At 46.3% G+C, this 12,695-nt stretch overlaps 1 protein-coding gene across 1 annotated transcript; it reads left to right on the forward strand.

Annotated features, from left to right (window-relative positions):
* Nucleotides 1-3,625: 3,625 nt before the first annotated feature.
* On the forward strand, nt 3,626-11,171 carry LOC132593160 (vomeronasal type-2 receptor 26-like). Its single transcript, XM_060282425.1, has 4 exons — nt 3,626-3,730; nt 5,110-5,349; nt 6,002-6,143; nt 10,273-11,171. The coding sequence occupies exons 1-4, from the start codon at nt 3,626-3,628 to the stop codon at nt 11,169-11,171; spliced, it is 1,386 nt and encodes a 461-aa protein (XP_060138408.1).
* The last annotated feature ends 1,524 nt before the right edge of the window (nt 11,172-12,695 follow it).

Raw genomic sequence — 12,695 nt, forward strand, 5'->3', positions numbered from 1 at the left:
TGTACCTGCCCACCACCCAGCTCAGACGTACGGTCCTCAAACAGATGCACGACAACCCAACGGCGGGGCATTTTGGAAGGGACAAGACCACTCACCTAGTCATGAGACACTTCTGGTGGCCAGGGGTGAGGGAAGATGTTCGAGACTATGTACGGGGCTGTGACACCTGCCAGCGGGCAAAGGTGGTCAGAGCAGCGCCACCAGGGTTGCTGGAGCCCTTAGCCACGCCACACAGGCCGTGGGAAGTGCTGTCCATGGACTTCATCACAGATCTGCCTTCTTCCCGGGGTAAGACCGCAGTGTTGGTGGTGGTGGACCTCATGTCCAAAATGTGCCACTTTATACCGTGTGCCAGGGCAGTCTCTGCAGAAGAGACAGCCAAACTGTTTGTTGATCACGTTTTCAGACTGCATGGATTACCTTTAAGGGTTATTTCGGATCGTGGCCGCCAATTTGTTTCCAGGTTCTGGCGGCGGCTCATGAACCTCCTGCAGGTGGAGGTCAGCTTGTCGACGGCTAGACACCCGCAGACCAACGGACAAGCGGAGAGGGTCAACGCCATTCTGCAGCAGTACCTGAGATGCTACGTCAGCCAGAGGCAAACGGACTGGGTGGATCGCCTGCCACTAGCAGAATTTGCCTACAACAATGCAGTGCACGTCTCCACAGGGGTGTCGCCCTTTAAGGCCAATTACGGGCGCGACCTCAGATCTTTCCCAGAGAGGGAGGGGGAGGAGGAGGAGGAGGGCCCACAGGCTGAGGATTGGGCAGAGGAACTGGAGACGGTGCACCAGCAGCTCAGAGAACACTTGGAGAGGGCCAAGGAAGCGTACAAAAAGGGGGCAGATCGCCACAGGCGACTAGGGGAGGTCATCAGGGTGGGGGACAAGGTGTGGTTGTCCTCGGAGGGCCTTCCCACCAGAGGGAGGTGCAAAAAGCTGGCACCCAAAAGGCTGGGCCCCTTCACGGTCACGCAACAGGTCAACCCGGTGGCATACAGGCTGGCACTGCCAGAGGACATGAGGGTGCATCCAGTGTTTCATAGATCGCTGCTGTCGCCGTACAGGGAAAGCAGCAGGCTCCGAGACAGCGAACAAACCCCCGAGGGAGGGGGGGAGAGGGAAGGCAGGGAGCAACTCAATGAGGCCACGGCCATCCTGGATTCAAGGTGGGGGGTGGGGGGACTGGAGTACCTCATGGCATGGGAGGATGCTCCACCGTCCCAGAATGAATGGGTCCCAGCCACTCAGATACAGGAGGAATTCTTGGTGGAAGAATTTCACGCCCTCTTTCCCCACAGACCCAAGCCCTGGCACATGGAAAGGGAGGGGGGGGAGGAGGAGGCACGGGAGAGCAGCTCACCATGGCGCTGGGAAGCGGAGTTTGAGGAACCAGAGGATGAGGTATGGGTGTCACCGAGATCCACCCAGTCAGAGGAAGGAGCAGATTGGCAGAACGTTTTTACCCCCACCAGCTCTGACGCCACGGACTTTTTGGGATTCCCGTCCGCCCAGGCGGAAGGGGGGGGCTCGCAGGACTGGGGGGAGGTATTCACACCAACGGGCTCGGAGAGCACTGAGTTCTTAGGCTTCCAGTCGTCACCGACACATGGGGGGGGCCTGGGGAGGGGTGAAGGAGAGCTTGGGAGGGGGGTGGATGTGAGGGACAGGGGATATCGCGAAGTCCCTCCCCTCCTGAGTTCAAGCCCGTCCCCGAGCAAAGGGGAAAGCAGGGAGAGTTCCGATTCCAGTGGGGAAGCAGGAAGTCGTGTCCGAGGCTCAGGCAAGGTAGAGGAGCCAGGGTCCCAGGTGGGACAGGAAGGGGCAAGCAAGGGGGGAAGACCCATCCCCCCAACTCCAGAATTACGCAGGAAGAGGAGGGGCAAGAGGATGGGTCTGCCAAAGCTTTTGTGTTGGAGAAAGACGCGCCAAAAGCCATTAGGAGGTTCTGAAACCGACTGACCACATCACTCCGTGTAAATAGCAATGACTTGAGCACTGTAAATACGCAGCACCAATAAAAGAATAAAATGCAGAGCTGCGTGGCGTCGTTACTCTGAAGTAGTCCACTCCGGCCACCGTGACAGCGCCTTTCATTTTTTTGGCCCAAGTGAAGTACTTTACATTTCTCCTTGCTAAAATTCATCTTGTTTGCTTTGGCCCAGTTGTCTAATCTGTTAAGGTCATTTTGAAGTGTGATCCTGTCCTCTGGGGTATTTGCCACCCCTCCCAATTCGGTTTCGTCTGCAAACTTGCTCAGGATGCCCTCAAGCCCATCATCCAAGTCATTGATAAAGATGTTGAGGAGGGAGGAAGAAGACACGAGAGACAAGTGGGAAGGAGGATATTATTTCCGGTGCCCCGACATGCGGACATGGGCAGCCCGGCACCGGAAGTCGCATATGCGCAGAAGCGACTTCTGGTGCCGCGCTGCTGGGTGAGGCTGCTCTGATCCCTTATTTTCCAATCCGGAAGTTGACAGCTATGGTGAAAGGCATCTCAAATCCTGATGCCAGTGTCAGAGGCCAGGCCTGCATTCTGTTATACAGGCTTTCTCATCTCAAACCAACCATGCATCTGCCATAAAAGTATAAAATCTTAAGACATAAAGACATAAAACCTCGGTTTCATGAACATCAATTATATGCAATAAAACCACAGTCGCAGTGAAGTCATTAACTAAACACATACACTGGTACCTCAGTTTAAGTACACAATTGGTTCCGGAAGTCTGTACTTGACCTGAAGCATACTTAACCTAAAGCGAACTTTCCCATTGAAAGTAATGGAAAGTGATTAATCTGTTCCAGACGGTCCACGGAGTACTTAAACTGAAGCGTACTTAACCTGAAGTGAACTTTCCCATTGAAAGTAATGGAAAGTGGATTAATCCATTCCAGACGGGTCTGTGGAGTACTCAACCTGAAGCGTACTTAACCTGAAGTATGAGTGTAATTGGTTCTGGAAGTCTGTACTTAACCTGAAGCGTACTTAACCTGAAGCGAACTTTCCCATTGAAAGTAATGGAAAGTGGATTAATCCGTTCCAGACAGGTCCACGGAGTACTTAAACTGAAAATACTCAAACTGAAGCGTACTTAAACCGAGGTATGACTGTATTCTGAATTGTCAGTTGAAGTCATAGAATCATCTGGACACGTTCCAGCTTGTCAGTATCCTTCTTGAACTGTGGTGCCCAGAACTGGACACAGTACTCCAGGTGAGGTCTGACCAAAGCAGAATACAGTGGTACTATTACTTCCCTTGATCTAGATGCTATACTCCTATTGCTACTATGAGGTACAGGCTGTTAGACTAGTTGGGTCTTTGGTCTGATCCAGCTGCAGGGCTCTCCTTAGGTCCGTGGGAGAAAAGTTCAGACCAAATCCCCCCCCCCCAATAACACACACACGTTGAGTTATGCCAAATATATGAGAAACATGTTTTTCTCCAGCTCTGTACCTGCCTCTTCAGCCATTCAAAACTCCAGAAAGTTATCGAGGTGAAACTTCTTCCACTTGTAATTATCCAAATCATAGTAATTTCTTATTTTAAAAGCTCCAGAGATATTTCTGGAGATTGCATAAGCATCAGAAATAACAACAACAATATGATATTAATGACACCATGATGGTGAAAGAAAAAGTCGCTGAAGAGGATATTTCCTGTGTTGGAGACAGACTGAGCCATGATTTAGTGCAAGTGAAAGGCTGGGGAAAGAGGAATATATGTGTAAGATGCAGAGCCAGAATGAGATCCCTGCTGCTTCTGTTGCTACTTCTGCTGCTCATGATGCGCCATGTAGTCTGTGGGAACCGGAAGGCAAAATGCCCCTTGAATCTGGTCAGGGATCAAACTGATGCTTGCAGTTATTACCGGGCTGGTGACTTTCTCATTAGTGGCATTGTACCTTCAAAACATTTTGCTAATCAAGCTGCATACGTCTTTTCCAAGACCCCCTTCACCAGCACTGAGAAGTATGTCATCCTGTACAGAGGGATGCACAGAGTCCTTCTGCAGTGGTTCCTATTTATCAAGGAAATGGCCCTTATTTCAGAGTGGGGAGGGCTGGGGGCCCTCCTGATGTCACTAGACTAGAACCCCCATCATCCCTGACCATTGGCCCTGCTGGCTGGGCTTCATGGGATTTGGAAGCTGGGAAAAGAGTCACCTCAAAACCTCTCCTATTGCCTTGTTCCCTGGGTCTTCCCTAGTCATGCTGCTGTGTTGCTTTTTGAAGGTGGTAAAACAATAATGTAAATGAATCTGGTCTGGAATCAAAAGAATGCACTGAATTATCCCACCTGCAGGATGGTACAAAACTCAAGCAGTTCCCAAGCGTCAACGATTTATTATTATTATTATTATTCTATTTGGACAATTTATAAACTATTTAATCAAAGTTGTCTTTTAGGAATGCAACCGTTTAAAACATTTTAAGACCCTCTGTGTGACTTTTGATGCTGAAAAGCAGGAAAAAATGCTTTGAATTAAACAAATGAAATAATGCAGGTAATATCACTTAATTGTTAGTGGAGTCAGATCTCTAAAATGTGAACAAGAAATTTTCTTTTTTCTTTTCACTCACACATTTTCAACACCACAGGCCTCATCTGTAATTAAAGAGGTGTTTTGTGCTTCTTCTCTAGGACACAAATTGTTCCTAACCAACTGTTATCTAATCTTGTGGTCATTTTTGGCAAAACCCTCCTTTTCCTTGACCCCCATTTTTCCTTCTGAAGAACAATTGAGGAATTTACACAGCTCCTCTTGGAAGCAGCCAAGACCACTGAAGCACAAGCAACATTTGCGGCTTCATACCGTAGTATTCCACAAACTTCATTTTTTACTCAATTTTTTTACATGAAGACTGTTTGCATCTGTGTTCTTGTAATGGAGCATGAATTGCCCAATCTTTATTGTATAATGGACAGGAAAAAATGTTGGCTATAAATGCAATAAGATAATTAAATAAATACTAATCTCTGTTGATCATATAATGTTTGTTTTCATTCAACTGTGAATTGTAGTTTTATACTTCTTTATTCCTTTATTGTAGGGAGTCACCTTGGTTCTACTGGCGCATATCATCCTTCTTGTTCACCATCCAGGAGATCAACCAGGATCTCAGGCTCTTACCCAACATCACCCTGGGCTACAACCTCTATGAGAACTATGCAGACGCAAGGATGACTTCAGATGCTATGCTAGAGCTGCTTACAGGCAGTGGAAGCAATATTCCCAATTATCACTGTGGAGATCCAAATGATCTGCTAGTTGTTCTTGAAAGGGGAAATGCTGCCATCTCAAAAGAGATTTCAGCCATGTCAAGCATCTACAAAATCCCACAGGTATGAAGGGGTAGGGCATGGAATGTCAGAGAATTTGAAATGCATAATCTTTTCATTTCCTCACTAGATCAGTTATGGCTTCACTGCCCAGGGTCTTGAAGATAAAACTCAGTTCCCTTTTGTCTACCGGATGCTCCCGAAAGAGAAAACTCAGCACCAAGGAATTGTCGAGTTGCTCCTGCATTTTGGATGGACGTGGATTGGCCTCTTGGCTCCGGACAATAACAGTGGAGAAATGTTTGTGAGCTCCTTGACACCTCTGCTGATCAGCAGAGGGATTTGCATTGCCGTATCAAAAATAATAAAAGAAAATGATCTAGCACTTAGGATCAGCCCAAGTGAACCTTTTTTAATCTGGAGACAAGTTGGTGTATTTGTTTGCTATGTAACCGACATAATGGGAATCTTCAAAATTGTATCGATACACAGTCTGTATGAGAAGGAAATAGGGGCGAAAGTCTGGATCACAACATCTTTTCAGGAAATCAGTGTTAGCTTGTCTAATCCCCCTATGTACTTCCAGTACATTCATGGGTCTCTCTCCTTCGTAATGAAGACCAGAATAAAGAGCACAAAACATGATTACTATGCAGTACATTCCAATCTTCTTCAGCGTTTTCTGGGGGGAATGTTTCATTGTTCATATTCAAAGCATGTGTTGTCTGTGAAAGGCCGGACAAGATGCAGAGAGGAGGAGAACCTGGAGGCTCTGCCGCAAGAGGAGCTGGAGAGAGCCCTGTCTCAAGACAGCTACAGCACTTACATCAATGCTCAAGCTGTGGCTCAGGCCTTCAGTGCTGCATTTTCATCTAGATCAAAGCGGCTGCTGAGGGTGGCGGAAGGAAACAAGGGGGAACATCAAAGGTTACAACCATGGCAGGTATTTTCTTCCCCATTTTGCAAATTGCAATCCACCGTCCTAACTTCAATACAATTTAGAAGTGAGGCAAAAAACAACAACCCTCTTTTGGGATTCCAGTGCATATTAAAAACCTCTACATATCATACCCTCCAACATTTCTCTTATGAAAATAGGGGCGTCCCATTCCATAATAATAATTTTACTATTTATACCCCACACCTCTTACTGGGTTGCCCCAGCCACTCTGGGCAGCTTCCAATACATATAAAAACATAATAAAACATTAAACATTAAAAAACAGAAACACTTTTCTATACAGGATTGTCTTCAGATGGCTCAGGGGTTGGATAACTCCATACCCTCCCAACATTTCTCCAACGAAAATAGGGGCATCCTAAGGAAAAGTGGGACATTCGGGGATCAAATCAGAAACCAGTACGGCTTCTCTAAATCAGAGACGTCCCTGAGAAAATAGGGACACTTGGATGGTCTCTATTCCATGGTTTTGTATACTAATTTTGTGTCAAGGTTCAGATCAGTAGGTCAGCAATAAAACATCAAATCACCAGAAGCCAGTAAACTTAACTCTTTATTCAAAGTGAAACAGAAGCAACTCTGCCCTAGTGGTCCCAGTAACACTTATCTTAAGGTCTTGCCGGATTGAGGCAGTTACAAGAACTGAAGGTCCCCACTTTCCCTGTGCCCACCCATGCTACTCCTGCTCACGTTATTAACCTGACAAAAGGAAGGTAATGTAGACACTGAGAGAAATGAAAAGAGTCACTTTGGCCACAGGGCTCAGCAGGGGAGGCTATCAGGGTAAACTGAGTCTGATGCCACAAAAATATGTGTGCTTTGGAATTCTAGAGGTTGTGGAAGTTGGAGAAAGGGGAGAGGTTTCTGTGAAGGCCAATGGCCGGTTCAGGAGGGCTCTATCTGCAAGGCAAGGCCACTGTGTTGGGCTCTTTGCTATTGAGATGACCATGTTGTCAGGCACTTAAAAATATGTCCTGAAGGCAAGCCTCCCTGGAGAGAGCATGCCACAAGTCAGGAGCCACCACAGAAAAGTCCCGCTCTCGTGTTGCCACCCTCTGAACCTCTCGTGAAGGGGGCACAACACAGATGACAATGGCGGGGTCTGTGCAGGCCTTCTCTGCAGTTAGCCTCGTACTGTGGAATAATCTTCACTCGAGATAAAGGGGATTCCTGTGGAAATGCTGCTCTCTCAGCTAGTTCCAATGCACTTATTCCCAAGCATTGTTTTTAGGATGGTGTCTGTTAGACATTTTTGATATCTATGGTCTTTGTGGGTTTTAAAATAGTATTGTCATTTGTATTAATCTCATTCTTCAAAGCTCCTTGTTATTTTATATGTAAATTATATAAATACTTTAATCCAGAGGTTTTCAGCTTTTTTTGAGTCCACAGCTCCCTTGACCAACTACATTCTTTTTGTGGCTCCCCGGTGGGGAAACAAGCTCCAGACCTCAGAAGCCCAGATATTTCAACCGTTGACTGCAGATCGGGCAGCCCCTCGCCCCTTTTCAAAAACCCTCCACTGTGGAGTGTTCCCTCAGCCTCCTCTCCTCTTCTGTCCCTTCTCCTTGAGAGTCCTGCAGGCAGGCACCACAGCCGCCCCTGATCCCTGAGCTACTCCCCACCTCAAAGGGAGATGACTCCTCATGCTGCCCCACACACAGGGGCCTGGAAAGAGGATGCCCCTGGTAGAAGGTGAATATGAGGCCACCATCTTACTCACTTGGGGAGGCAGCAGTGGGAGCAGTGGGAGCTGCCAGGCATGCATGGTGAAAAGGTTCCCTTTTGGTGCTGGGCACTAAGCTCCCGGCACACAGCAAGCACAAGAAAGGCCAGTGTGGTGCCTGCCTGCCTGGCCTCCCATTTGTCCATCCATTCCACAAAGCAAGGGCTGGTGGACTAGATGGCTGGGCTCCCTTGCCCACTTACTTGCTTACTCTGAGGCCACCTCAGCTCCTGGCACCCAGCACCCCCTGGCCAGCCCCAGAGGCACCATTCGCCCGGGGAGCTTGTAGACAGGGCTGCTGCAACGAACAGCTGTGCAAGCCTTTGAGACGGAGGAGAGGAGGGAGGGAAGGAAAGAGGGATGGAGGCCAGTGTTGTCCATGGCACCCCTGACTATCATCCGACACCCCATCCGACAACCACAGCACACTGGTTGGAAATTCCTGCTTTGATCAATCAAATAAAATGCCTGAATAGGGCTTCTAGTCTAGATGAGTCTATCCCCAGTTCATAAGTGAGTAGAACTAAGATATTCAACATGGTTTCTTAATATTGCCTTCCCTATCGTTCCAGCTTCATCCTTTCTTAAATGAAATTCAGTGTTTCAATACTTCCAGGGGCAGACTTTGTTTGGATGAGAATTGGGAACTGCCTTCTGACTTTGATATAAAGAATTTGGTGATGTTTCCCAATGAGTCTCGTGCTATGGTGAACATTGGGGGCATCAGGAGAGAGGAATCAGGGGTAATAAAGTTCACCATTAATCCAGAAGCTATTGAGTGGCCTAATAAATTTAACAAGGTAGGTGGTGTAACAGATGGAGTGGGTAGGAGAGCCTGCTTAGGCTCTTCCTTGAGCAACTGCTGTAAAATGTCATTTTGTGGTCAACCAATGGTGCCTTAACTACCCAGTCACAGCTGCAACTCCTTATGTTATGAACCCCTGGAAACTGTGGGTTCACAGCAGGCCATGGGAAAATCATGGAACACTGGACCCAGCCTTTCAGAAGGGTCCTCAAAGCCTGGGCCAGCTCTAGCCATGAGCATCCTCTGCCTTGCAACCCCCACAGGGCTGTTCAGATATTAAATGAGATGAGGGAAAGCTGCAGAATTCACCTTGCGATCATTGGAGGAAAGGTCAGAGGATGATAATCGCGGTGATGACGATGATGACAATGATCACCGGGGGGGGGGGGGACTTCTCTGTTATGCAGGAACTTCCCACAAGAGGTTCATTTCTCCCTTTCTTTCCCAGCACTCAAAATTTCTTTTAATAATTATCCTAGAGTCATTTCTTCATTACTGTATTCAGGTGTCAGTATTTTCAATTAGTAATCTTCATCAGTTTGTTCTATAGCTGCCATTTTCTTAATGCTGTGGTTCTAGGGTTGTTATTTGGTTTATGTATATTTTGTCCCCTGAGCAGACCTTTGTATAGAAAAGTGTGATATAAATGTTAAAACAAGCAAGCAAGCACACCTAAATGGTCTCCCTGCCATGCTGTTCTGCATCAAAAACAATTCTCTGCCAAAGTGGATGGGGTCAGTGGGATGAGAGATCCTGTTTGGTGGGTCATTTCCAAATTCTATGAGGGAATTCCGTCTGCACAAATACTCCGGACACTTTCCCCTCAATACATCTTCTTCTCTCTATGGTTAGGTTGTACCTCGTTCCAGGTGTACTGAAATATGTCGACCTGGATATGCCAAGGTGGTTCAAGAAGGCAAGCCTGTTTGTTGCTATGCTTGCATTTTGTGTGCAGAAGGGGCATTCTCCACTCTGGCAGGTTGGTAGCTCCAAGGGAAAGTCTCCTTGGGAGAATAAATTCAGGGCAGAGATTCATTCAAGTGCATTTTTTTGTGTGAGAATTCTGATGACATTGTTGAATGTACATCCTTTCTATTCTGTTCTTAATCACCTTCATTCCAGGATGTGATTTGAAAGAAATGCCACAAGTCAGCAATCATTGTGGTTCAAAGCGGGAATCATTGCTTTTTGCTATTTTATACTGAGCTTTCAATGATAAAGGAACTAGAAGTGTGCATGCACACGAAAGCTCATACCAAAATAAAAACTTAGTTGGTCTTTAAGGTGCTACTGAAGGAATTTTTAAATTTTGTTTCAACTCAGACCAACACGGCTACCTACCTGTAACTAGCACTAAAAAGGAAATGAATTTAGAAAGTGATTAAGTAGAACTAGCAAAGCCACTCTTGATGCCCATATGGAACAGCTGCATATCCCTGCATGATAGGATTCCTTTCCAACTCTACAGTTCTGTGATTCTATTCTCTTTCTCAGATACAGAACATTGCACCAAATGCCCAGAAGATCAGCATCCAAACAAGGAGAGAGATCAATGTGTCCCCAAGATTGTGACCTTCCTGGCTTATGAAGAACATTTGGGGATTATATTAGCTTGCATTGCCTTCTTCTTGTCTTTAGCAACAGGCATCGTATTAGGAATCTTCATTAAATACAAAGAAACTCCACTAGTCAAAGCCAACAACCGGAACCTCTCCTACATCCTGCTCATATCTCTCCTGCTTTCCTTTTTGTCCTCCTTCCTCTTCATTGGGCAACCAATAATAATGACCTGCCTTCTCCAACAAATGGCCTTCAGCATAATCTTCTCTGTTGCTGTTTCTTCTGTCTTGGCAAAGACCATCACAGTGGTGCTGGCATTCCTGGCCACAAAGCCAGGAAACAATGTGAGGAGATGGCTGGGGAAGACTCTGGCCAACTCCATTGTCATTTCCTGTTCTGGTGTCCAAGTTCTCATCTGCACCATCTGGCTGGGCTCTTCTCCCCCATTCCCAGAGTCTGACATGCACTCCCAGGTGGAAAAGATAATGCTGCAATGCAACGAAGGCTCTGTGGCCATGTTTTATGTTGCCCTTGGCTACCTGGGCTTCCTGGCTGCCATCTGCTTTGCTCTGGCTTTCCTAGCCAGGAAGCTGCCTGGCTCCTTCAATGAAGCCAAGCTGATCACCTTCAGCATGCTGGGCTTCTGCAGTGTTTGGATATCTTTTGTGCCTACCTACCTGAGCACCAAGGGAAAGTACATGGTGGCCGTGCAGATCTTCTCTATCTTAGCCTCCAGTGCTGGGCTCCTGGGCTGCATCTTCCTTCCCAAGTGCTACATTATTGTGCTGAGGCCTGATCTCAATGCAAAGGAGCACCTGACAACAAGAACTTAAGATGGCATCTGAGCCTTAAAACATTCAGTGTTGTCGATGGCCAGCACAGTTCAGGCACTTGTAGTGGACATGCCCAATTGTGGTAAATTTTAGGGAAGAAATGTTTAATGAGATAAGTAACATTGCAAATCAGCATGTCACCAAGCCTCCAGAGCTTAAGTTACTGATTCGGTGATTAAATGAGAATCAGGATTTGGGGGATAAATCACAGAATTGACCTGCACCTCCATGGACAGCTGTGAGTCCAAAATGACTCCCAGGCTGCGCGTCCTGTCCTTCAGAGGCACAGTTACCCCATTCAGGACCAGGGAGTTGTCCCCCCCACCCATGCCCCCTGTCCATCAAAAATAGTACTTCTGACTTGTAAGGTTCAACCTCAATCCATTAGCCATCATCCATCCCCCAATGGTAGAACATAAGACTCTTAATCTCAGGGTCATGGGTTCAAGCCACATGTTGGGTTGAAACCGTGTGGTGGTCCCTTCCAACTCTACAATTCTATGTTAAGAGAAGCTACTACGGAGCAATGGTTTTGCTTCGTCTACAAAGCTGATAGGCGGAGAATGACAACTCTTTTCTTTTTTAGTTTTTATGTTAAAAACACTTCATATTTGATGTTAACTGTTGTACATTACTTATTCTTTGTTTTCTCCCCCAATCTTTAATAAAAAACATTTTTTTTAAAAAGTATTGATTAATCTATATCATTTCATTCCCACCTTTCAGTGTTCTATTGTTCTTGAAACAAAATAAAAAAAATTCCTTCCAGCAGCACCTTAAAGACCAACTAAGTTTTTACTTTGGTATGAGCTTTCGTGTGCATGCACACTTCTTCAGATACACTGAAATAGAAGTCCCCAGACGCTTATACAACCCTTTCTCTATATATAAGCGGGATTGGCCCCAACAACATCCAACATACCATCTCAGGACTATTTAATTGCTCATCTTCTAACATTGTGTATGCCATCAAATGCCAACAGTGCCCTTCAGCTCTCTATATTGGACAAACAGGCCAAACCCTACGCCAAAGGATAAATGGACATAAATCTGACATCAGGAATCACAAGACAGAGAAACCAGTAGGAGAACACTTCAATCTCCCAGGACATTCTATACAAGATCTCAAAGCAGCTGTTTTATTACAGAAAAATTTCAGAAACAGACTGGAAAGAGAAGTTGCTGAATTGCAAATCATTAGCAAGCTTAAAACCATGGAGCCACCTGGAATGAACAGAGACATAGGATTCTTATCTCATTATACATGATCAAGCTTTCCTTAGCACCTCAGCCCTTGCTTCCCCCCCCGCAAGACCTATTGCAGTCATTAACAGTCGTTAACAGTCATCAACATGTTTACCACTCCTATCAGCCCATCACCCATTCCCATCACCCCACCCCCCACCCCCCGAATATACATAAGGGTCTGGTTACTTCTGTTTCAGTGTATCTGCTGAAGTGTGCATGCACACGAAAGCTCATACCAAAATAAAAACTTAGTTGGTCTTTAAGGTGCTACTGAAG

The sequence above is a fragment of the Zootoca vivipara genome, chromosome 14 (assembly GCF_963506605.1).
Source record: "Zootoca vivipara chromosome 14, rZooViv1.1, whole genome shotgun sequence".
Taxonomy (NCBI): domain Eukaryota; kingdom Metazoa; phylum Chordata; class Lepidosauria; order Squamata; family Lacertidae; genus Zootoca; species Zootoca vivipara.